Source organism: Gavia stellata, chromosome 5 (assembly GCF_030936135.1).
Source record: "Gavia stellata isolate bGavSte3 chromosome 5, bGavSte3.hap2, whole genome shotgun sequence".
NCBI classification, from domain to species: domain Eukaryota; kingdom Metazoa; phylum Chordata; class Aves; order Gaviiformes; family Gaviidae; genus Gavia; species Gavia stellata.
This window is the reverse complement of record NC_082598.1, coordinates 141,258-164,964: the sequence shown is the minus strand read 5'-3', so window position 1 is coordinate 164,964 and position 23,707 is coordinate 141,258. Positions and strand designations below refer to the sequence as shown.

Sequence of the window (23,707 nt, the reverse complement as noted above, 5' to 3'; positions counted from 1 at the left end):
ACAACTCCCAGCGGGCCTCGCGGCGGACTACAGCTTCCGGCAGGCTCCGCCTCCGGACTAGGCCTCCCGGCGGGCCTGGCGGGGCGGGGCTCCAGCTCCCAGCGTGCCCCGCGGGCGGGCGCCGGAGCAGCATGGCGGCGTTGGCGCGGTGGGCGCGGGCCCCGCTGCGGCCGGGCGCCGCGCCTTGGTGCCGGGCGCTGTGCGGGGTCGCCGAGGCCGCTCCCCCCACCCCGCCGCCGCCGCCGCCTCCTCCCCCCCCACCCTCTGCCGGGGGCCGGGCGCTGGCGGCAGCGTTGGGTGCCGGGGCGGCGGCGCTGGTGCTGCTGTGGGCCCGGGAGGGTGAGAGCCGCCGGCCTGCGCTGCCCGCGCTGCGCGCCGCCGTGCCCGCCCCGCCGCCGCCGCCGCCCGCCTCGCCCCGCGCCGCCTTCAACTTCATCGCCGACGTGGTGGAGAAGACGGCGCCCGCCCTGGTCTACGTGGAGATCGTGGGCAGGTACCGGTACCGGGCGGCTGCCCCGGCCCGGCCCACAGCCCCCGCGGAGCCGGCTTCCCCGCTGCCCGACGGGGAAGTTTCCCTCTTGACCCGGTCCCCTCCCGCCCTGCCTCTCCCAGAAGGGCCTGGCCTCGTCCTCCCCGCACCCCCCAGGGAGGGATCCCCGACTCTCCCCGTCCCCCCGGCTGCACAGCCAGCCTCCCTGCACAGGGCAGCCCCCCGCCCCGGCCACCCCCGGGGCCTCTGCTGGCCTCTCCCGTGGCCGCCCCATCTTGTGTCCCAGGCAGCCTGAACTGGGCACAGCGTCTGGGTAGGGTCCCACAAGTGCCACGGATCCATCCCCTCACCCCGCTGCCTGCGCACACAGCCAACATGCGGTCGCCCTTTGCCACAGGGACACGCCGCTGCTGCACTACTGCCGCCTTGTCCTCCAGGACCGTTTTGGCAAAGCTGCTTTCTAGGCAGTGGCTCCAGGCTGTCCTGTGGCACAGGATTACTCTCTCCCAGGAGCACGACTTTGCATTTACCTTTGAACTCCATAATGTTCTTGCTATCCTGCGTCTCCAGCCTGTCAGGGCACCTCTGAATAGTAGCTCTGCCCTTCAGCTTGTTGACCACTCCCTCCAGTGTGGTGTCACCTGTGGGCTCGCTGAGTGTGTGCAGTGTCCCAATCCTCTGGTTCATGAACATAAAAGGCGTTAAATGGCGTTGGTCCTTCTCTCAGTTCCTGAGGCATGGTTTTAGTAGCTGACCACCAGCTGGACTTGGACCTTAGTGGTCCAGCCAGTTTTCCATTCGCCTTCTGAGATTATTAGCCTGCATGTCACCTGCGTGGCTAGAAGGGTACCATGGGAGACTATGCTGAAAGCCCACTTAAGATAAACAATAGCTGCTGCTCACCCCTTATCTGAGCAGCCACTCATCTGACCGCAGAAGCCAGCCAGGTTGCTCAACCATGATTTGCCATTGGTAAGTCTGTGCTGGCTGCTCCCAGTCCCCTTCTTGTGTGGTGTGTGCTGGGAAGTCATTTCTGGGAGCATTTGCTCCGTAACTTTCCCAGAGACGGGGGTGAAGCTGACTGACCTGCAGTATTCAGGACCCTCTTTCTTAGCAATCTTGCAGGCTGGTGTGACGTTTGCCTTTGTCCAGCCATCAGGAGCCCCCCCTTTACCACTGTGACGTTTGAGCACTCACAGGGGCATCAGCTGTCACCCTCATGTGTATCCTGTCTGGTGCCGTGGACTTCTGCGTGTCCAGCTGGCTTTAGCGATCCCTCCCTTGATCTTCTGTGTAATGCTGCATTCCCACAGGCTCTGCCTCAGGGCACAGGGACTTGAGAGGCCCAAGCAACAAGGCAAAAAGGTACCGATCATCTCGGCCCTTTCTGTGTCTTGTGTCACTAGGTCCCTTGCCCCACTGAGCACCAGGCCTTCCCACAGAGGTCAGGGTGACTGATGTCCCCCATGGGGACCAGGGCCTGCAGTCGTGAGACTTCCTCTAGCTGTCTAAAAAAGACATACCCGTCACCTCCCAAGTGGTTATTACCTGCTCCGAGGCAAGGCTCTGTGTGTTCAGGCTACTTCTTTGCGCAGATCACAACCCCTCCTACTTAACCTCATTGACGCTCTTTCCCAAAGAGCCTGTGCCATCCATTGCAGCTCTCCATTCATGTAAGCTTCCCACCATGCCTCTGTAGTCCCAGCGGGATCATACCTTCGCAGCTGTGCACAGACTCCTGATTCTTCCTGCTTGTTCCCCTGTTGCGTGCGTGTTTGCGCAGACTCTCGAGATGGGGATGTTTCACTGGGAAGTGAACGAGTCTCCCTCATCGTGCTGTCGCCCAGACATCCTCACTATCCCCCGCTTCTTTCCAGGCCTACCAGTCTGGGCCACCCAGTCTGCCTGCCTCCCGTGCCTGCCCTCCCCAGCGTCCCCAGCAGTCCCCTCAGGGTCCCTGCCACCGCTCCCTGACCTGTGCCCACCTTGCAGGCATCCCTTTTCGGGCCGTGATGTGCCCATCTCTAACGGCTCGGGTTTCCTGGTGTCCCCGGATGGGCTCATTGTGACCAACGCACATGTGGTGGCAAACCGGCGGCGCGTGCGGGTGAAGCTGGCCAGTGGCGAGCAGTATGACGCCATGGTGCAGGACGTGGACCAGGTTGCAGACATCGCTACCATCAAGATCAAGCCTAAGGTGTGCATCGCGGTTGTGGAGACGCTCCCTTCGCTCCCTCCCATCCGCTCACCATCCTCCTTTCTTCCAGCACCCGCTGCCCACCCTGCCCCTTGGGCGCTCCTCCGAGGTGCGGCAGGGAGAGTTCGTGGTGGCCATGGGCAGCCCATTTGCCCTGCAGAACACCATCACCTCCGGCATCGTCAGCTCTGCCCAGCGGGGCAGCCGGGAGCTGGGCCTGACCGCCTCTGACATGGAGTACATCCAGACTGATGCTGCTATTGATGTAAGGGGAGCTTGCGGTGCGTGGTGGGTTGGTGTCTCATCTCGGCTGCCCTCTTTGGGGAAGGGGGAGCTGTGGGTGCTGTGAGGTCAGAGGAGGCTGGACACAGGACTGGGAGATGAAGGGATTCTGGCCGATCACCTGGGCACTGGCTGCATTTCTCGGCCTGACCCTGTTCTCTGCCGCGGGTCCTGCTGTGCGAGGATGTTGCTTTCATGGCCTGTTTACTGCTCTCTCCTCTGCTGCAGTTTGGGAACTCCGGGGGCCCCCTTGTCAACTTGGTAAGTTCTCCTGCTTGCACCCTCGCTGGCTGGGGCAGAGATGTGCCTCGTGCCTTTTGGTCTGTGCCCCCCGTGGGAGCACTTGTGGGTGCTACAGCTGCTGGGAGGGGAGGGATTGTGCATGCTCCAGCCTCCGTGTGAGGGGGAGCAGGGGATCGGCCCAGTGTGGGAGCCTGTGCAGCGTCTGTTTCAGGGAGCCGGAGCTGATGGGACTCTGGGGAGGCCGGCTTGGCTGATGCTGGCAGGGCAGAGGGAGGGGCTGCGTGGGCTGCAGCCCGTGGGTCCCTGCCCAGCCTCGGCAGGCTGCAGAAGCAGCAGGCTGGGAAGGGACGGGCGCACAGGTGGGACTCCAGGCTTGCACAGTAGTTCCCCTCTCTACAACAATGCAGGCTGGATAGCACTGTGCCCTTTCCCCTGCAGGATGGCGAAGTGATTGGGGTGAACACTATGAAGGTGACATCAGGCATCTCGTTCGCCATCCCCTCAGACCGGCTGCGGAAGTTCCTGCAAAAGGAGGAGCAGCGCAAAAGTGAGTTGGGTGCCTCCCTGCCCAGGTGTTGGGGGAAGGAGGCCAGAAGGAGGAGAATGAAGGAGGGAAGCTCTAGCACAGCTGGGCTCCAGGCCCTTCTTCTGAGAGAAGGGCAAGCGGAGCAGGAGAAAGAGTCTTTGGGGGTAAGAAGATTCTCCCCTCTGCCATGGGAAAGCGATGCTGCTTCTTCCCTGCCCTCAGTGGCCTAACAAGGCAAGGAGGATGCTGGCCTGCATTTGCTGCAGATAAAGACTTTTAAAGTGTCCCAAGTAGCTTGCACTTAAGTCCCCAGGGGTAGGTGAGGGGTTTTTTTTTGGTCCATTGCTGCTTTTCATTAGATCTCAACATACGGGAAAATCAGTGGACCATTTGTTGGTGTTTGAAAAGGGAAAGGGTGACCTGGAAACTGGGGGCTACTTAGCCTTGTGTCTACTAATGGAAATGCAGGTGCAGGATTCAGCTGTATCATAAAGGACAGGTAGTTAGTTTAGTCCTGTGGAACATTGCGTGGTTTTGTTCCTTTGTGTTTGTGATAATTTATTTAATGCAGACTCTTGCTATCTGGTTCTCATGTTGACACTGTGGAGTGATATTCTCAGTCAAAAAAATGACATCTCAAACCAGGAAAGCGAAGTATGCAATACCTATAAAGCTCGTAACTGGTAAATGGAACGTAAATAAGCTCTTGGTAGGGAATCAGAATGACTCCCTCTGCATGATGTCTGCCTTGAGGTGTGTGGGCTTTGTGACTCAGCTGGCTCAGCCCAACGCTATTTTGAGTGCATGTCTGTTTTCAGCCTTGTCATTTGATGTCCTTTCCTTCGACAGGCTCTTGGTTTGGCAATACAGACACAAAGCGCCGTTACATAGGGGTGATGATGCTGACTCTTACACCGAGGTATGTGTTCTAAGGTCAACGGCCAACAGATTGATCTTGTTGGGGTGTGATGACTGTGTGATGGGATGTTCCAAACTAACTGAGAGAGTGCCTGGTTGTGGGAGGATTGTCTTCACAGCTTAGGCATTGACTCTCAAATCTCTTTGTGCTCATGTTGTGTTTAGACTCTAGGCTGTGTCAGAGGTAATTTAGAAGCTTGCAAGTTTCTACACTTGTGGCAGAATCTGTAAGCAGGTCCCTGAGCCTACTCCCCAGAGTGCCAGATCAGTCTGCCATTGCCATTGGGAGAAGCTCGATAGAGAGCCATTGCAACACAGCATGAATGAAAAGCCACCAGAAACATGGTGTAATTAACAGATACGCAGCGTGCCAACTGGAAGTTGTGATGAAACAGTTGGGCAAGTTGTACTCTCTGGGAGGAGGGATCTACCAGGTGAATTGCTGTGGTGCAGAAACAGTTCTAGAATATGGGACTTACAGAATAAAAAAGGGCAAGTTTGCCTGCAGTAGGGTTGACTGAGGGAGGAGGTAAACAGGTAGGAGAGCAGGCTGTGTTGGCACGCACAGCGTGGCTGCCACCCAGGGGGTGGTATGAGGGTCCTGGGTTTCAGGAGGAAGGCTGGGTGCTGCCTTTGGAGAGAAGTCATCATGGTGCTGACCAGTGCAGCACTGGCAAGTGGGAAGAGGGTGACTTCTTGTAGGTCTGAGACTCTTCACCCTCATGGCTGTGGCTTGGGAAGGGCATTGTGTTACCTCCGCATCTCAAGGAACGCTCTGGTCAGCAAAGAGGACTGCAGACAGACAACCTGCTTGGGTCTGATAGAAGGATCACCTGCTGCCCTTGTTTCAGCTGGTCCCCAAGACGTGCCTGTGGCCTTGGCTGCCAACCGAGCGCCCTGAGACAGGTGCCCTGCAGGCAGTGGCAGCTGTGCCTTGCTGAGGGCTGGACAGCCCTGGTCAGGCCTGCACAGAGCTCTGCTCAGGGCTGCAAGGCCCTGGGAGGGCATTGCTGCAGGAGCTATACCTGAATGCCTGCCAGCAGCCTCCTAGCTGCAGCAAGTGCACGTGTTAGGAGCGTGCTGGACCTGCACTCTCACTTCTGAGAGCAGTTCTCCTTTTCAAGGACGGAGTGACTGCTCTGGTTCCTTGGCTCTTGCAGCCATCTTTCAAGAGACCTTTAACTGACTCTCGGGGCTCAGCGTGCTAGTGGGATTGGTGCTTGGCAGAAACACCTTTCAGGGCTGTGCTCTGGCCTCCCTAAAGCTCTCATGGTTCCTGTGTGTTGGTTGGGTTTGTGGGCTGCCTGCACCTCTGGACACCACGAGCAGTCTCTGGGGTTCCTGCCTGGGACACAAACGGAGGAGCAGATGCTCTGTGCCTCCTGAGATTTGGGGCAGTGGGGTGGGTGGGGGAACACTGTCAGCATTGCTGGCATGCCCAGTAGATGGTGCTGGTACTTGGCAAAACCTGTGGGATGTGGGAGCCCAATCTCCTGCTTCACTGGACAGGCATGCAGGATGAAGTCTGTCAGGGAAGAAGCGTGAAGTGCTTAGGACGTGGCTCTTGGGAAGTGGGTCCAGCTTCAGCACAGCCAGCGAGCGGTCTGGCAGCTGGTCCTGGGAAACCATCTGACTGCAAGGCTTGTTTGTGCCCAGTTGCTGGGAAGATCTCCCAACAAGGGATTGCTCGCCTTGGAATCGGGTGATTACACTGTCTGAACATGCTCATTTGAAAGGTCAGAAACTTGCCCTAGCACAGGAAGAAGGAGAAGCTCCATGCTGGGTACAAGAACCTCAGCATCCTGGTCCTGCTGCACAGTTTGTCTGGCAGGCAGGAGCTTCCCGAGACACCAGGCCTTTGCTCTGCTGCCCAAAGGAAACAGACGTTTGCCAATGGCTTTGAGCTCAGCTGTGGCAGAGCTCATAGGTACCCTCACCTTGGCCGCAAAAAGCCATGGCATGAGGCAGGGCCCTGGCTAGCACAGCCCTCTGCAGTCATCTTGCGGGATGGAGTAAGTAGGGACTGAGCAAAGGACTTAGAAAACAGCAAAGGAAAGAGATGCTCATTATCGGGAACAGGTTCTACATGAAACTGCTGCTGGGGTGTGTTGCTGGTCAGGGGAGTTACTAAAGGGATGTCCAAAACATGGGGTCGTTCTTCATGCAATGTGTGATAGAACTTGCTGATGTTGTAGGGTTCAAAAGAGCAACTAAAAAACTTCACAGAAGAAAAGTCTTACTGGCTTTCAAATGCAAAGATGCAGCGTTACAGCTCAGGAGCTTCTTGAGCCAGGCAGCTGGAGGCCATAGGCATCTGGGGAACTGTCTCATCCGCAGCTGGTGTTGTAGGTGATAGGGTGGTGGGGAAGATGGACCCCTCATCTGACTGACCTGTGGACTGGGTCTGGCTGGGATGGAGACATTTTCTTCATAGCAGCCCACGTGGTGCTGTGTGTTAGATCTGTGACCAAACCTGTCGGTAACACACCGATGTTTTAGCTGTTGCTAAACAGTGCTTATTCAGTGTCAAGGCCTGCCCCTCCCACTCGGCACCCCAGGGAGGAGGCTGGGAGGGGACACAGCTGGGACAGCTGACCTAAACTGACCATGCCATATGATGTCACGCTCAGCAGTAAAACTGGGGGGAGTTTTTCCAAGGGAGCCATTGCTCAGGGATTGGCTGGGCATCAGTCTGCTGGTGGGAGGTGGTCAGTGAGTGCCTTTGCATCACTTGCCTTTTTTTTTTCCCCTCCTTTTTTTCCTTTTCTTTCTTCACTTGTTAAACTGTCTTTATCTAGACCCATAAGTTTTCTTGCTTTTGCGTTTCCAATTCTCTCCCCCATCCTGCTGGGGGAGTGACCGAGCAGCTGGGTGGGGACTTACCTGCCAGCCCGGGTCAACAACCCACTGCAACCGGGTGCAGCCTACATAGTGCTATGTAGCCTAAAATCACAAAATCACGCATTTACTATGTTTGTACAGAGACCTGCTTACGGGCATGTATAGTTCAGTGTTAGTGACTGAGGCAAAGAAGCAAATGACTTAGTAAGCACGCAGACCACATCAAATCACTAGTTCTATCAGTTAGTGCCCAGTGACAGGACAAGAGGCAACGGGCACAAACTGAAACACGTGAGATTCCATCTGAACACAAGAAATCACTTTTTTACTGTGAGGAGGGTGGTCAAAGCCTGGCACAGGTTGCTTGGAGAGGTTGGAGAGTCTCCAACCATGGAGAGGCTCAAAACCTGACTGGACACAGTCCTGGGCAACCCGCTTTGACGGAGCCTGCTTGAGCAGTAGGCTTGGGCTAGATGTTCTCAAGAGGTCCCTTCCAACCTCAGCCGTGCTGTGATCCTGTGAAATCAAGAAGGGATGGCAGCTTGCAAAGGTCTGTGAAAAAGTACAGTAGAGTTCAGCAAGGACCAGTGCGAAGTGGGGAGCCGTAACTGACTGAACAGGTACCTGATAAGGAGCCAGGAGCCGGGCAGAGAGACCGTGAGAATTTCTGGGGCTGCAGTGAATCAGATCTGATGCACAGTGTTTGAAGGAAGAATGCTGTTTACATGATGCATGGTCCCTGCGCTCTGGTGAGATCCAGCTGGAGGGCTGTGTCCAGTTCTGAACACTTTCAGGAGGGGTGAGGAGCAGTTGGAGAGAGTCAAAAGAGGAGCAGTGAGAGGTGCGGAACTCAAGCTAGGTTTAGAAAACCTAATCTGTGGGAAGGTTGGAGGAACTGCGATTATTTAGTCTATAGACTCTGGAGGAGAGATGTGGGCATACCTCTGCTTGACACGTCTGGCAAAAAGAGGGGGCATAGCTTTTGTACTGTGTCCTACCTGCCAAAACCAGAGAAGTGAAACTGCAGCAGGGGAGGGGTAGATCTGATACCAGGAAGGGCGGTCTGACGTGGGGCTGCTCAGGCAGGGGATGTGTATCACCAGCAGCTGTGATCCAGCTGGCAGCTGCTCTGGTAGTTCCCAGCTCTCTCTGGCACAGTCAGGCCTTTTGTCCTCTAGTTTTTGACAGGAAGATGGTGGTGTTTGGTTGCCCCTGGGGTTTGCAGCTGGTTGCTTGTGCTTAGCAGGGTGCAGGGAGGCAGGAGGAGAGGTTCCGTGCCATGGTCTCCAAGCCTGTGCAGCCACGGTGGGGTGGGAGCCTGCTCTGCCTCCCAGCTCCTTACCGTGATGCTGATTTTCACTCTGCAGCATCCTGGCTGAGCTGAAGCTGCGTGACCCCAGCTTCCCCGATGTCTCCTATGGAGTGCTAATCCACAAGGTGATCATTGGCTCCCCGGCCCATCAGTAAGTGCTGCCCTGTGCCTTGGGGGGTAGCATGAGAGAGCAACTACGCAGGATGGGTTGTATTTAGCTCTGAGTGTTGTGCTCCAGCGCAACAGGGCTTGGGCCCCACAGCCATCAGTCTGCAGCAGAAACCAGCTGGTGACCCTTGCCCAGGCTTGGTGTCTCTTTGGCCAAGGTACCTGTGTGGCTGCAGGAACACCTGGTGCAGTGGCCCAAGCCTCCCCTAGTGTCCGGCTGCCTTTCCTTCTGGGAGGACGAAGCTGAGTGTCTGCTTCTCCCACTGTGTGCCTCTGCCGTCATTCTCCCCACAGGGCAGGGATGAAGGCGGGTGACGTTGTGCTGGAGATCAACGGGCAGGCATCACGCCGCGCAGAGGATGTGTATGAGGCAGTACGGACGCAGCAGAACCTGGCCTTGCTGGTGCGGCGTGGCTACGACACTTTGTTGGTGAGCGTCGTCCCTGAGGTCACAGAGTAGCGGTGCTGTTGCGCAGGCCGCTGTGGGTGCTTGCCAGCGGTGCTGGCCGGGAGCTGAGGACACAGGACTGAACCGTGTCTGTGCGCTGGTCAGGGAGAGACTGAGAGCTTGTGAGGGACTGGAAGGGGCCAGGCAGAGGGACCCGGCCCAGTGTTTGCGTGGACTCATGGTGCATCCGCTCCCCTCTGTACTCAAATAAAGCACTTTTCTAGGGACCCCCCAGTGCTGTGTGGCCTCCTTCCCATGGCAGCGGCAATTGCCTAGGGGAGGCTGGGCTGTGTGGGACCCTGCCCCTCCTGTCTGTCTTCACGTGAGTCCTTCCAGCTGGGGAGGAGTACACTGGCTGTGCCTCCAGGGAACTCCTCCGTGTTAGAACAGAGGTGTCCTGCCACCCACTCGGCACCCACCCAGGCTGTGATCCGACTCCTCCATCTGTAACACGCAGGCTCCTGTTGAGCTGTGGCTCATGACACCACCTCTTCTGCGAGTGAGTGGCCCTGGAGCTGCTCTGGGGCAGGCTTTGCCAGGGCGGCTCTCCCTGCCTCCCTGGTGCGCCGGCTGAGCTGGTCCTGGGCAGCGCTCACTGCTGTGGCTGTGCCCATGAGGCTAGAGGGACGTGGCAGATGTCTGCCTCACCAAATTCCTTCCACTGGGAGCATTGCAAATCCTTTAAGGTCTGCATCCACACCCGCACCCATAAAGCAGCTTTCTTGGCCATGGTGAAAGGGGTGTCGATGCTGGACTCTGAGACGGCCGGGGCAGCATCTTGCTGGCCCTGATGTTCGGGAAGGCCGGAGGTGGGAGCCTGCACTGGGGCTTTGCGTGCCTCATTGGTGCTGCCCGTCCCTCCCCCAGCCCAGTGTCCGTCTGCGCTGGAGCGCTGCTCTCCCACGCACGCAGCCTGGCCTCTGGGGACTGGCCGGGCCCTCCCTGTGCTCTGCAGCTGGTGGCTGAGAGCCCGGCCGGCCCTTCTGGGAAGGAGCAGCTCTGGCTGTTCCTCGCCTTCCTGGAAGAGCCCCTGCTCTGCTCCGGCCCCTGCCAGAGGCTGCAGGAGGCAGGCAGCTCTGCGGCGAGGGCTGCCTTGAGGGGCTGTGTCTGGCCCTGCTCTGGTGGGAGGAATGCATGTGTCGAGCCAGGCCCTGCTTGTGACGGGGCTCCCGAGCCCTCGCCCCTGCCTGTTATTTTTAGGAGATGAAAGAAGCACAGTTCCTTGGGGGTGCTGTGGCAAAGGGCAGCTCTGAGCTGCTGCTCCCCACCGTGCTCCTCCCGCCCCAGAGAACAGGCCTCCTTTCAGGCAGCCCTGGCCTCGCCAGAGGAATTTGTTCCCCCGGCAAGCCCCAGCCGGCTGCTTGCAGGGGAAATAGCTGAGACATCGGGCGGCGTTTCTTACATAGCTGCTCCGGCAGCGCTGACCGCAGTGCTTTCCACTGCCTGGAGCCAGGGCCTGCCCCAGCCCAACCGCCGGCTGCCCCTATCCTCCCTGGGTGTGGGGAAAAGGACTCTGTCCCCCAGCAACATGGAGGTGGCTGAAGCTGCCTCTCTCTGCTGCAGATGGGACCAGAGCATCTGGCTGAGGTGCAAGAGCTGCAGGAGCTGGGGTATCCCTCCCTTTGCCCTCGTTCTCTGCCCCAAGTGTCTGTGCCCCAAGTGTCCGCTCCCTCCATGCCAGTTGAGGCAGCCCATCTCTGCTGCGAGACTGCAATCCTCGTGAGTCACAGCCCCACGGTGGGATTTCTGCTCAATAATATTTGCATTGCATCTGGTGTGGGGGAACCAGCACTTCACCACATCCTTGCTGCGCCAGGGTGTCCCCATCTGTTCCTTCGGGTGCAGTGCTGTGGGGCTGCTTCGGGCCAGGGCAGCTACGCTTGGGCTCCTGCTGGTCCCTTCCTCTCGCCCACATGGGCTTCTCGCAGAAGGACCGGTACCATCTTTCTCTAGCCCAACACTGGCTGAGGGTGGTGCAGGCAGGTGAGGGGGAACTGGTGTGGGACTGGTCCTCGTCCAGCCAGGGCTGTGTGGGCAGGGGGGAGCTTCCTTGCTCCATGTGGGTGTTGGAGGTGGGTGCAGGGGACAGCGGGGGCAGCTCCCATGCTCTCTCTGTGCCAGAGCGTGCCAGCCAGCTCTGCAGCGTGAGCCATGCTGTGCCTCCCAGTCCTGCCGGGCTCCTCGTCCCACCCCAGAGAAAAGCCAGCAGCCGTTAGGGAAATAGAACTGACAACTTTATAGAGAAAATAAAATTACAACTAAGAGAGGGGTGTGGGAGCCACTGCCGGGCAGCTGGAGGCAATGCTGCCAGGGCAGGGGCAGCCACACCATCCCCAGGGCAGAAGGGGCTCCCTGGGGCTCTGCCGGTGCTATGCAGGGGTGCGACTCCCTGCATGGGTGGTGGGTCCTGGGCCCTGCTAAGGGCAGAGCGCTGGCGAGGGCTGTGGGGGTGAGAGGAACCAGGGCAGAATGGGGGAGCAGGAGGTGGGGTGCAGCTGGGACGGCAGGAACTGGGAGCAGAGGGGCACACGGTGAGGGGGGTACAGGACCTCCTGGACCGTACCCACGTGCCACAGCCCAGGGAACGTGGGCGCAGAGTCTTCTGGCCAGTGGTTGGGGTGGTGGCCCCAGGCTGGGAGGTGCAGGTGTGCAGTGCCTCCAGCACCAGCCCTCCGAGGTGGGGAAGGGCAGCTGGTGACGGTGAGAGTCCTGGGTAGTCCCCAGCAGGGCACGGTGGTGGCAGTGCCGGGCACGAGGCCTCCCTGCCGGCCCCCCAGCAGCTTCCTCCCACCTGTGCAGGGCGAGGAGGGAGATGCCCGTCTCCCCAGGGGCTGGGGCCCTAGGAGATCTGGTTGTTGAGCTGACCTGGGTACTGCTCAAACCGCTTGTTGGCCTCCTCGCTGAGCGCATCACCTGGGCAGGCAGAGGGCAAGAGCTGTTGGCTCTGGCACTGCGTATCGCCTGCCCCGCCAGCACCTATGCTCCCACCGCAGCTGCCCCCACGACCCCAGCCCCTGCCTCCCTGTGCCAGCCTGGCCATCCTGCCACAAGCCCCACAGCCTGCCCCCAGCCCCACTGCTTCCTGCAGCCCCCTCATTGCCCTCCTCCTGGGCCATTCCTGCCAGGACACCCCTGCCCCGGTGTGCCCTCACCCCCCCCGTGCCGCGTCCCAGGGCTGTTACCGATGTGGCAGCTGTGCACCCAGATGCGGTGCCCATCGTACTTGCAGTTGCATTTCATGGCGTTGTTGGTGAAGTCGCTCTCTGCCACCTCGAAGTTGGGGTTGATCACAACCTGTGGGGCACTGACAGTGAGGCTCACAGCTCCCTGCCCACCTGGCAGTGCTGCAGCCCGGCACCATGTCAGCTTGGCCTTCCTGCCCTTAGCGGAGCTGCTGCCCGTGGCACGGCCCCCAGCCCCGGCAGGACTTGTCTCCCCAGCTGCAGTGGGGGTGTGGAGGGCTGGAGGGCTCCAAGGAGCCAGTGGCTGCTACAGTGGTGGGGTGGCCCTGTCACTGTGCACCATGTGCCCACGAGCAGTGTTGCTCAGAGCATGAAAACCCGGGCTGAAGCATGCCTGAGCAATTCCTGCACGACACCTGCACATCTCCGGGCAGGAGGACAGGCAGCGTCCCACACCGTCACACACCCCATCAGTCCCGCTGCGCTCCGCCCTGCTCAGAGAGCAGGGGAGAGAGGGCTGGGTGGCTGGGGCGCATGGAGAGCTGGGGGTGCAGAGGCAGAGGGTGGGGGTGCATGCGGGAGGGTTGCAAGAGGGGCTGGGGGTGGCTCAGCTGCAGCACCTGCAGGATGTAGTTGCCTGGCTTGACATCAGTGATGTCGATCCACTGGCAGTCGATGTCGTGCCGGTACAGGTCCCAGCAGCCCACAGTGATGCCCTGCTCCCCAAAGTTGGCACACTCGTACCGCTTGGCCACGTCTGCAGGCAGGAGGAGAGCACAGCTCGTCCGTGCTGCAGCCCTCTGCGCAGCCCCCGTGTCGGCCCCCAGCCTGGCCCCAGCGCATGCCATGGCTGGGGATGGGCGGGGGCAGTGCCGCAAAGCCTGACGGCGCCCACCTTCCTCACACTCGGTGTCCTCGAGGCAGAAGCTGGCCTTGTGTCCCTCTGCCACCTTGGTGCCGTTGGGGGTCAGGATGTCGTAGTGGGTGAAGATATCCATGCTGTGGTAGTGCCTGCAAGACGGAGCCCACAGCACCCTGGCTGCACCAGTGCCCGGATGCCGGGGAGCTCAGGGGATGCTTGGGGCGGAGGAGGAGACCCACGGAGCAGACAGGAGACTCGCCCTGCTCTGCTGCAGGTCACCCGCTGCCTGCCCGGCCCCTCGCTGTTGGGGAGGGTCCCCACAGCCACTGCTCTGAGGCCGCAGTGCTGCAAGGTTGGGCAGAACTCAGTCCTGCCCTGGGAGGGGACACAGCTGTCCCCAACCAGATGGCCCAGGCAAGCCGGGAAGGGGGGGGGGCTCAGCTGCAGGGCACAGCCTGCAGCCCCATCCCTGCCCCCCAGCCCCAACACTGCTCATCCAGGGACAGCCCTGAGCCAAAGCAGGCAGAATTGGACCCTGGGGAGCAGAAGCTGCCTCACCCAGCGCCACCCTCACCTGGCGTCACCCTCGCCCGGCCCACCGCAGCAGCAGCATCGCCCTCTCCTCACCCTGCCCCCCCGGCCCAGACTGTTCGCCTGCCGGCATGCCTGTCCCTGCCCGTGCTGCACACGCACCGGTGGCACTCGTGCCAGACCCAGGAGTGCCGGCCGGCCTTGGGGCGGAAGTCCGCGCGGCCGTTGTTGTGGATCTGGGAGGAGAAGCGGAGCAGGCGACGGTGCCCATAGGGCCAGTTGGCCAGGCGGGCCGAGCTGGAGAGGCAGTTCTCCTCGGCGGCGCAGTACAGCATGTGCAGCGGCCGGTCCTCAATGTACGCCGTCTCCTGCACCAGCGGGGCGTGCAGCAGTAGGTCGGAGGCGGCTGGGGAGCAGGCAGCTGCTCAGGGACAGACCGCCACCCCGCTGCTCGGCGGGCAGCAGGGACGGGGCGAGTGGCAGGGACGGGGCGAGCACCCAGCGCAGGCAGGGCTGAGCCAGCCGGGGGAACGCGTGCCCTCCCCATCGGCTGGGCACAGGCTGACCCTGCAGTCCCGTCATCTGCAAACGCCATTGCCTGCAGCCCCATTGCTCCCAGCCCCTTTATCTGCAGCCCCTGGCCCCACAGCACCATCGCCTGCAGAGCCCGCTGCCCGCAGACCCCACTGCCTGGAGACCCCATTGCCCCCAGACCCACCCCCCCCCAGACCCCATCACCACTCACTCTCGGAGCAGATGACGCCTGCGGCGAAGCGCGTGCCCGTGTTCCTGCAGTTCAGGCTGGTGCCATGGTGCTGGCAGTGGCTGAGGGACATCTCATGGCCGGCACACTTCACCCCGCTCAGCACCATCTCTGTCACGTTGCTGGCATCCCAGTACCACGTCTCCTGGGGAGGGGGCGAAACAGGCTGGGCGGCAGGGCTGGCTGCCGGGGGTGCCCCAGCTCACACGTGCCCAGGCTGCAGCCAGCGCCCCGCCACGGCGCAGCCCTGCCCACGTGCCCAGGCTGCAGCCAGCGCCCCACCACGGCGCAGCCCTGCCCACGTGCCCAGGCTGCCCACAAGGGTCCCGTCCCGTGGCAGGGAGCGGCCACGTCCCTTTGCCCTCGTACAGCCCCACAGCCGTCTGAGAAGCGCCGGTGCCTCTGCTCACCGGGGTGTCACCGGGGCCCTCCCTGCCGGCACCTACCGTCACTGCGTGCAGGGAGTAGCCGAGGCCGAGCTGGCGACAGGCCACCATTGCCTCCTTGGTGGTCCAGCCATCGCTGCACACCATGCCCCACTTACTGCCTCGCTTCACCTCCACGCGGCCCTCAAACGCCGTCCTCCCGCCGGCTAGGCGGATCTGCGGGGAAGCCCTGGGGCCGTGAGCAGGCACCCTGCGCCATGCTGCCTCCCACCCCGTCCCCGTCCCATCCCTCTCCCTGTCCCCACGGAGCAGTGGTGGTGGCGGCTCGCTGCCCTGGCCAAGCTGGCGCTGGCACCTACTTGTAAGCCGTGGTTAGCGAATCCCAGACCCAGCTGGCGACAGGCCACCATCGCCTCCAGCGTACCCCAGCCTTCGCCACAGACCAGACCCCAGCGGGGCTGGTCCCCGTCGCCAGCCCCCACCGCCACTTCGACCCGCCCCTCGAAGCGGCTCCGGCCCCCACTCAGCCGAATCTGCGGAGAGAGGCAGTGGCAGCATCATCGTCATCACAAGTGATGCTCCCGCTCTGGGGGCCGTGTCCCACAGGACAGTCCTCCCCAGCACCCGTCCCGCAGCGGCGGCAGCTGTCCCGTCCCCGGCACAGCCAGGGCTGTGCTGCGGCACCCGGACGGGCCCGGGGCCAGGAGCTTTGGGGTATGCGGGGAGGTGGCAGCCAGGGGCTGAGCGGAGCCAGGCACAGCTTTGGTCAGCAGGGAATTCACAAAAAAATGGCAAGGTTTCGCGCCAAGAAATTGCTCGTGAATTTGGGAATTGTCTAAGCAAAGCAGGGAAAATGGTTCATTTTGAAATGGCATTCTCACTTCAGAAATGAGGTATGAGAGCTTTAAACATGATTAAAAAGCCCCAGGTGGATGAAATGAGAGGCCAGGGCAAACAGGAACACACGGCTCCATTTGCTCATTTCATCATCCATTAAAAAAAAAAAAATCTCTCTTGGTTGGCCCACAGCGATTTTTTTTTCTGGTGCTTTTGCTGGGGAGCTGGCACGGGCTGGCAGCAGGGAGAGCAGCAGGGAGCAGGTGCCCCACACCACCCCACACCGCAGGGCACCACAGGGCGCCCAGAGACCCCCGTGCCCTCCCTTCCACCCCTCTCCTCACGGGCGCAGCTTGGGACTCCCACCCGCAAAATCCCCAAGGCCCCCACGGCAGCCCTTGCCCCAGACCGGGGGAAATGCGTGGGGTGTGATGGGGTGCAGAGGAGCAGAGATGATGGGCCATCCTACAGCGGGTCCCATGCGCCCTCCCCCAGCACCCCGCTCCAGGGGCCCCGATGCCGGGAGCTGCCCGGCACCGTGGCCCCACGGATGCTGGCAGCCCCCCGCAGTGCGCACCAGGTTCTCGTAGCCCATGTAGGGGATGTTGCAGCGGACGGCCGCATCCTCCGTGTGCTTGCAGTCCTCCTGTGTGATGTTCTTGAAGGGGCAGCTCCAGAGGGACTTCTCGGTGCCCAGGCACTGCACCTCGTTCATGTGGATGGGCCCCGTCCCTGCCGAGGGGATAGCCGGGCTCAGGGCCGAGTGACACAGGGACAGCCGTGGCCATCCTGTCCCCATGGCTGCCCTTGATCCCCGGCATGCATCGAGGGAGCCCGGCGCACCCCTGGCCCCCGCGGCTGCTGCCCGGGGCAGCACGGTCGAGTGGCCACGGTTCACAGGATGGTCGGGGCAGCCCTGCACTGCCTGTAACCGGCAGCCAGGCGCCACCGGACGAGCCTGGCCGTGGCTCCCCCCAGCCCAGCAGAGCCCTGCGCCTGGACAAGTGCCTCGTCTGCAGGCCCAGGCGGGCGATGCCTGGCCCCTCCACCCCGGCACCCTCACCTTGGCCCATGCGTGCCCCGGTGAGCGCCTCCTTGGCGCTACCAAAGCCCAGCTCACGACACACCACGCTGGCTGACAGCAGGTTCCAGCGGTCGTCACAGATGGTGCCCCACTCGCTGCTCTTGAGCACTTCGACGCGGCCCTCGCCGACCTTCGCACCACCCTTCAGCCGGATCCGTGGCTGCAGGGGAGCGGGGTCAGGCCATGGTATGGGACAGCACGGTACGGTGCGGTGCTGAATGGCGTGCTGCGGCACAGTGCAGCACAGCATGGCACGGCACGGTGTGGCACAAAGTGTGACACAGAGGTTGCTGGCCATGACTCCTGGGATGTGCAGGGACAGGATACCGTCCCCACCTCCTGCTCCATGAGTTGGTCACCCAGGGACCCACACACCCGCTCTCGGGTGCAGCCCGGGGGGGACAGAGCCCTGCAGTGGGGCAGTGGCCAGCTGTGGGCCCCCGCAGGACTCGGCCCCCTCCCCACAGGGCTCACCTGGCCCTGCTGCTGTTGGCGTTGCTTCTTCTTGTGGGCATTGCCAGGGGTGAAGAGGGGCCCAGGCACGCAGCTGACGACAGCGGGCATGCCGGCCCCGCAGGCGGCCGAGGCGTTGCCCCGGTAGAACTCGAAGGCGCACATGGAGAGATGCACCTCCGTCCCTGTGCAGGAGACAGAGTGCAGGCGGTAGTTGAGCTGCTGCCGCTCCGTGAAGAGCCTGCAAGGAGAGAGGAGCCCTGAGACACGGCCAGCCGGCAGCGGAGGTGTCGACAGCCACCCTGCCTGCGGCTACGCTCGCTGTCTGTGCCCCTTGCGGCATCCCCCAGGGAGAGACGCGCTGTGTCCGCAGGGCGCCCGTCCCTCGCCAGCTGACTGCCCCACGTCCCCGGCAGCACAGGGACACGCACGGCTCCGGCAGAACCGAGTAGGGCTCCTGGCACTCAGGGTCTCCACTGGAGCCATTTACCTCTTCTTGGACCTTACGTCCTCCCTGCGCTTTTGTTTAGGCTGAGATTTGGAGGCCAGCCTGGAAAACAGAAAACAACCATCAAGGAGCCCGGGGGCTCAGGCTGTCACCTCCGCCGGCTGCAGAGACACAGGGAGCGCAGCCTGCCCCGGCTTTCACTGAAGACTGAGCTGGGCACGTTGCCCCCCCACCCAGGGAGACTCATGCACGTCCCCTTTGTGTCACGCATGGGTGCAACGGCATCATCTGCTGCCAGCAACTTGACACAACTGCCCTCCGCAGCAATGATGCAGTTTCCTGCCCACATCCCACCAGGAAACAGTGCCGGATGCAGCAACATCCCGTGCTGCCTTGTCACACAGCAGAAGATCAAACACCAGTGGCAGCAATTTGATCTGTCAGGTACAAGTGAGGTGTGCCCACGTCCTCGTCCAGACACCAAACAACGTCACTGCGTCGTGCTCCAAGGGGAGCAGGACGCCCAGCACGCACAGCACCAAGCAAGCGGCACAGGCGGTGGGCGCTCTCCCCAGTGCCACGGGGCACGGTGAGACTTGCTGCAGGCTTGCAAGGACCCACTCCCAGCGAAGGGAGCTCCCTGGGCACACGCTGAGTGATGCAGGGAAGAGGAGGCTGCCCCGGGCCCGGCGCACACGTGATGTAGGTACGGTCCCAACACGCTCAAATGCTATGCTTCACTTGGGGAGGAAGATGCCAAGCAGGGCCAAAACCCCAGGGACCACAAGGAGTGAAGAGCAGAGTGCCCCAAAACAGGGCAGGGGACCGACACTTCCCCAGGGACAAGGAAAAACCAAGCCTGGCAACTGACCCTGCTGGCCGGCAGCAAGTTTGTGTCATCCCACACAGCCCAGCGAGCCTTGGGACACAGGACAGGGCCGCCAGGAACCGGGATTCAACTGGCCGGCCGGAGGACATCGGTGCCCATTCGCACTCATGAAACCACATCTCAATCCTGCTCGTGGTTCTGGGTCCCCAGTACAAGAAAGACATCAGCTAAGCAGTGCGAGCCCTGGGGACAGCCACCAAGACATCGGGGCTGGAGGAGAGGCAGGGGCACGGGGCTGCTCCAGCCTGGGGCTGAGAAGACTTCAGGGGGCTCTGGCAGCAGCTGACCTGCACCTGCAAGGGGCTGTCAGGGAGCCAGAGCCCGGCTCTCCCAGCCGTGGGAGGGAAGAGCACGAGACAAAACAGGCGTGATGATTGGCAATGCAAGGTTCAGACCCGGTGTAAGGAAAACTTTTTCCCCATGAGGGCTGTTCAGCATTGGAGCAGAGGCCACAAGGCTGTGGGATCTCCACCCTTGGAGGTTTTCAAAAGCCAACTGGATGAAGTCCTGGGCTGACCCACAGCTGGCCCTGCTCCACGCGCGAGGTCGGACCAGGACTCCCCAGGGTCCCTTCCAGCCTGGATTAACCTGTGACCCCACGTATGACTGCAGCCACGCAGCCCCAAATTGATCAGCCCCGGCAAACCAGCTCATGGCTTTCAGGAGACAGCTGCTGCTCTGGGCAGAGGGAAGGGAGCAGACCGCAGCTTCATGGACTTCACAAAGCATTTTACCCAGTGCTGCAGGGGAAATCCCTGCTCATGGGCAAAGGGGCGGTCAGCACCAAACCAGACAAATAATGGCATGTTGCAGTGAGCAGGACCTGTGGGTGGGAGTTTGAGGAGACCCCACGGGCTGAGCTCGTCTGGATTTCCATCACCAGCGCAGGCACGGCTGCAGGAGCTGGTGAGGACACCTGTTGGGGACACAAAGCTGGGAAGTGTCACAACGAAGAGCTCAGGATGGGTCCAGAGTGTGGGGCACCTTCAGCACCAGGGAAGGTGGTGGGACCAGGGCAAGGTCGTGTGCTGGGGGCAGAGCAACGTCTCCACGTGGCAGTGGCTCAGGCGAGAGGTGCCATGCCACAGCCCAGAGAGGATGGGCTCTGGCTCGCTGCACCCACCACCAAATCCAACAGCAGGGTTCAGGGTCAGAGGGAAAGGGCAGCCAGACTATCCCTTGGGACTGGCAGAAAGGCAGCAAGAGCGAGTAGACAGAGGGTGCGAGAGATCCTGGCAGATGCAGCACGTGGGACAAGACCTGCCACACCGTGCCCATCACACCGGTGCCCAGCACTGCTAGCACTGCTGTGCCCATCACCCTGGTGACCAGCACTGCCGAGCAAGGGCTCTCCTGCCCGCGCCAGCCCACCCTGCGGGGAATGGGGGGGTGCGCAGCCTTCCCAGCTTCCCCACTGCTGCTTTCTGCAGAAAGCAGCCCATTTCCACAGCCCTTCCTCCCCATCCACCGGGAGAGACGGCTCCGCTCCAAGGCCTCCCGGTCCCTGTGGGACCACAGCACAGGATGCCACAGCCCTCTCTGCGCCTCCCAGGGGATCCTGCCCAAAGTGGTGCTGCAGACCCCAATCCCTGTGCCAGGACTCCTGCCTGGTGCACGGGATGGGGGCGGCTCTGCCTACGGCACGGCCGGCCTGGGAGAAAGATTGTCTCTCACGGGGGATGGGGGACCCCGGCACGCACAGGCAGGTCCCACCGGGGTGGGGTTCGTCCTGCCTGCCCAGCACAGCCCGGGCCCTCGGTCTCCTCCGTCCGGATCCATTTGCGCCAGGATCTGTTCTGACGGCTGAGACCGGTGGAGCCGGACAGCCCAGCTCTGCCAAGGGCTCAGCAGATGGGGCGCCCCGGCCCCTTACCTGCTGCCTGGCCTCAGGCTCCGGCCCTTCGTCCTGGCCGCACGCTTCAACCGCCTGCAGGAGCAACACTGCGGCTGCCCGGTCAGGGGCACATGCAGCACCGGGCGCCGTGCTAGGCACCACGCTGGGGGTAGAGCGTCCGTGCCCACACCCCCGGGCCACCTCGCTCAGGCCATGGTGCTGCTGGAGCATCCCCGCCTGGCTCGGCCGCAAACCTCCTCTTGGGGCGTGGACCCCTGCACTCCGCGCCAGAGGGAAATGTGGAGGTGTACCACTGCCAGGGATCAAAAGCCGCCCCCTTGGAGCGGCCTCTGCAGTAGTGCTGGGGTAGGTGGGCGGCCATGGCCCCCCAGCCATGCCATGGCCCCCCGGCTTGGTTAGCGAGTGCCCATATGGCCAGCTGGGGCTAGGACAAGTGAGCAGCAGGGATGGGAGGGATGCTGGGGAGCCACAACGCCCAACAGCATGTCCCCCTGCTGCCCCCCCAGCACTGCCCCGTGTCCCTGGCACCGTCCCCACCTCTGCCCCAGCCCTGTGCCCCCAGCTCTGCTCTGACACCTCAGGTCCGCGGGCTCCCTGCCAGCTTCACTCACTTGTAGAAGTTCCTGTTGACCTTCTTCTCAGCAGGGAAGCCCATCATGCCGCAGACAACACGGCTGTTCTGGCTGTCCCAGCCCTCGTCGCAGATCTGTGCCCAGCCGTCCTTGTAGCGCACCTCCACGATGCCCTCTGTCACCGGCAGCTGCCTCCGGGCCCCGGACACCACCGGCCGCAGGCGGACCTCCTCCACATGGCTCTGCTCGGTCTGCAGGGCACAGGTCAGCCCAGGCTTGCACTGCACCCCGCTGCCCCGGCTCCCTGCCAGCCCTCTCCCAGGGATGCCCCAAGGATGCAGGCACCCGCAGGGGATGGGATCCCCAGTCCCTCGGCGGGCAGGTCCTGCATCCCTGCACGCCACATCCGATGGTCCTGGGCAGCCAAGGACCTAATTCCATCCTGTGCAGCCAGTGCCCCACATCCCCCTGGCCCCCCGGGTGCATCTCCTGGGAGCGCAGCCAGGAGAGCCAGCGCTGCCATCCCATCACCTCGGGATCCTCGGTGCACCCCAGGGAAATACATGCTCACGCGACTCAGGGGCACTGCGGGTCCAGGGAGCCAGGGCAGTGGGGTAGCACGCTCCCCTCCCCATGGGGAGATGGGGACAGCCCGTGTGCTAGGGCTGAGGGAAGGCACCGACAGGGCCCCCTGGTCCTGCACAGGGGAGCCTGCCAGTGTGCGGTGGGGAAGCTGCCTCCCAACTATTCAGGGAGGACTGAGGTCAGGCTGGCCTGCCCCATGGCAGGGCTGCCCCACAGCATGGCTCCCAGCAGCTGGCTCTGCCCCACAGCATGGCTCCCAGCAGCTGGCTCTGCCCCACAGCACGGCTCCCAGCAGCTGGCTCTGCCCCACAGCACGGCTCCCAGCAGCTGGCTCTGCCCCTCACCTCAATGATGTTGGAGTCCTTGAAGCCTGGGATGCGCTCATCCTTGCAGATGACACCCGCATCTTCCTCATGGCTGCAGTCGCTGTTCCCCCAGCCCCGGTGTTTGCAGTCCCCAATGCTCTTCTCGCCTCCGGCACAATTCACGTTGTCCAGCCAGATCCGCCCTGCCAAACACCGGGGCCAGGGGTGGGGGGGGGGCAAGCCCACACAGCATCCCCCAGGAGCAGGGAAGGTGCCCATGGAGCGTAGCCAGGGACCACACAGCCGTACAGCAAGAGTGTGGATGTTGGGCTGGGGGCAGCCCTCCCTCGGCACAAAGGTGAGGCGGCAAAATGCCAAGAGTAAAGCCCTGAGTGGGGGATCGGCAGATGGGGAGTTTTCATCGCCCCAAGGGGCTGCTCTGGCAGACATAAAGCCCCATGTAACGTGCGCCCCAGGGTCTGTACAGCATCTCACCTGCAGCAGAGCCTGCTACACCTCTGCACCATATGCCCACACCAGCCCGGACCTGCAGCCCCCCTACACCGCCCAGGGGCACGCGCAGCCCTGTTGCTGCAGTGCATGCCTGCAACCGCTCTATGCCTTGGATACATGCACAGCAGCTCACGCACAAACATGCAGAGTTCCCTAGCCCGCTTTCCACGTGCATACATGCGCAAGTGCCCACACACAGACTGCTGGGTACGCAGCAACCACAAGACCTGCCTGCCTCTGCCCCCCCGTCCCACCACCAGCGCATGCAAACCTGCTGTGGCATGCACTCCACCCCACGGCAGCGGGCTGATGTGCAGCCCCAGCCAGCCTGGCCCCAGCCCGTGTAGTATGGGGGGCTGCGCCCACCACCCCTCTCTTACCGACGCCTTTGCCGTACTTGGCGCTGTGGGCCCAGCCAGTGGCAGCCACAAAGCCGAGGTGCCGGCACAGCACATGCGCGTTGGCCAGCGTGAAGTCATCGTCACAGATGGTGCCCCACTCATCATTGTAGAAGACCTCGACACGGCCCTCGTTGTGCTTGCGTGGGTAGCCAGCCAGGCGAAACTTCAGCTGGGGTCCGGGGCTGTGCGTGGGGCCCGGGGCGGTGGGCTGGGCGCTGCCCACCCACAGCCACACGCTGCTCAGCAGCACCAGCAGCTCCTGCCATGCCCACGTGCTGCAGCTTCCCATGGCAGCTTGGCTCTGCAAGGGCAGAAAGGGTCAGGGTACGCGGGATAGACTAGCTGTGCTGAAACACCAGCTCCCCTGGTCCAGACCTGTGCTGGTTAAATCCCCTGCTCACACGCAGCTCCGCTCAGCACCAGCCCTGCACCCCCAGCGCTGCCGGAACCAGGGCTCTGCCCAGCGCCTCCGCGGCACCTCGCACCCCTCCGCGAACGGCTGCTACTGAAATCCCACTGCGCCGCCGGGTCGCATCTCCTGCGCCAAAGCGCAGTGACGGCAGACAGGCAAAGGGGTGTGCGTCACCCCCGGGAGAGTCAGCCGGAAAGGAGGGGG

General features: G+C 62.2%; 2 protein-coding genes across 3 annotated transcripts; one reads left to right on the top strand and one right to left on the bottom strand.

The window, feature by feature from the left end:
• Nucleotides 1-131: 131 nt before the first annotated feature.
• On the top strand, nt 132-9,653 carry HTRA2 (HtrA serine peptidase 2). Its single transcript, XM_059817712.1, is given in 8 exon segments — nt 132-493; nt 2,483-2,708; nt 2,710-2,952; nt 3,198-3,230; nt 3,651-3,759; nt 4,588-4,657; nt 8,865-8,960; nt 9,272-9,653. Coding segments are annotated over 8 exon segments (1,305 nt in total). The 3' UTR covers nt 9,438-9,653.
• A 2,100-nt stretch (nt 9,654-11,753) lies between these two features.
• LOXL3 (lysyl oxidase like 3) lies at nt 11,754-23,380 on the bottom strand. Of its 2 annotated transcripts, XM_059817450.1 has the most exons (15): nt 23,071-23,380; nt 22,217-22,380; nt 21,327-21,538; nt 20,734-20,787; nt 18,014-18,073; nt 17,545-17,764; nt 17,050-17,230; nt 16,564-16,718; nt 15,509-15,682; nt 14,746-14,908; nt 14,163-14,406; nt 13,503-13,618; nt 13,228-13,364; nt 12,608-12,719; nt 11,754-12,338 (listed from the first exon to the last, which is right to left on the bottom strand). In XM_059817450.1, exons 1-15 carry the CDS (start codon nt 23,378-23,380, stop codon nt 12,265-12,267), a joined length of 2,376 nt encoding a protein of 791 aa, XP_059673433.1. In that variant the 3' UTR covers nt 11,754-12,264. The 2 variants fall into 2 exon arrangements, with proteins under 2 accessions (XP_059673433.1, XP_059673434.1); XM_059817451.1 differs by lacking the exon at nt 20,734-20,787.
• Nucleotides 23,381-23,707: the final 327 nt, after the last annotated feature.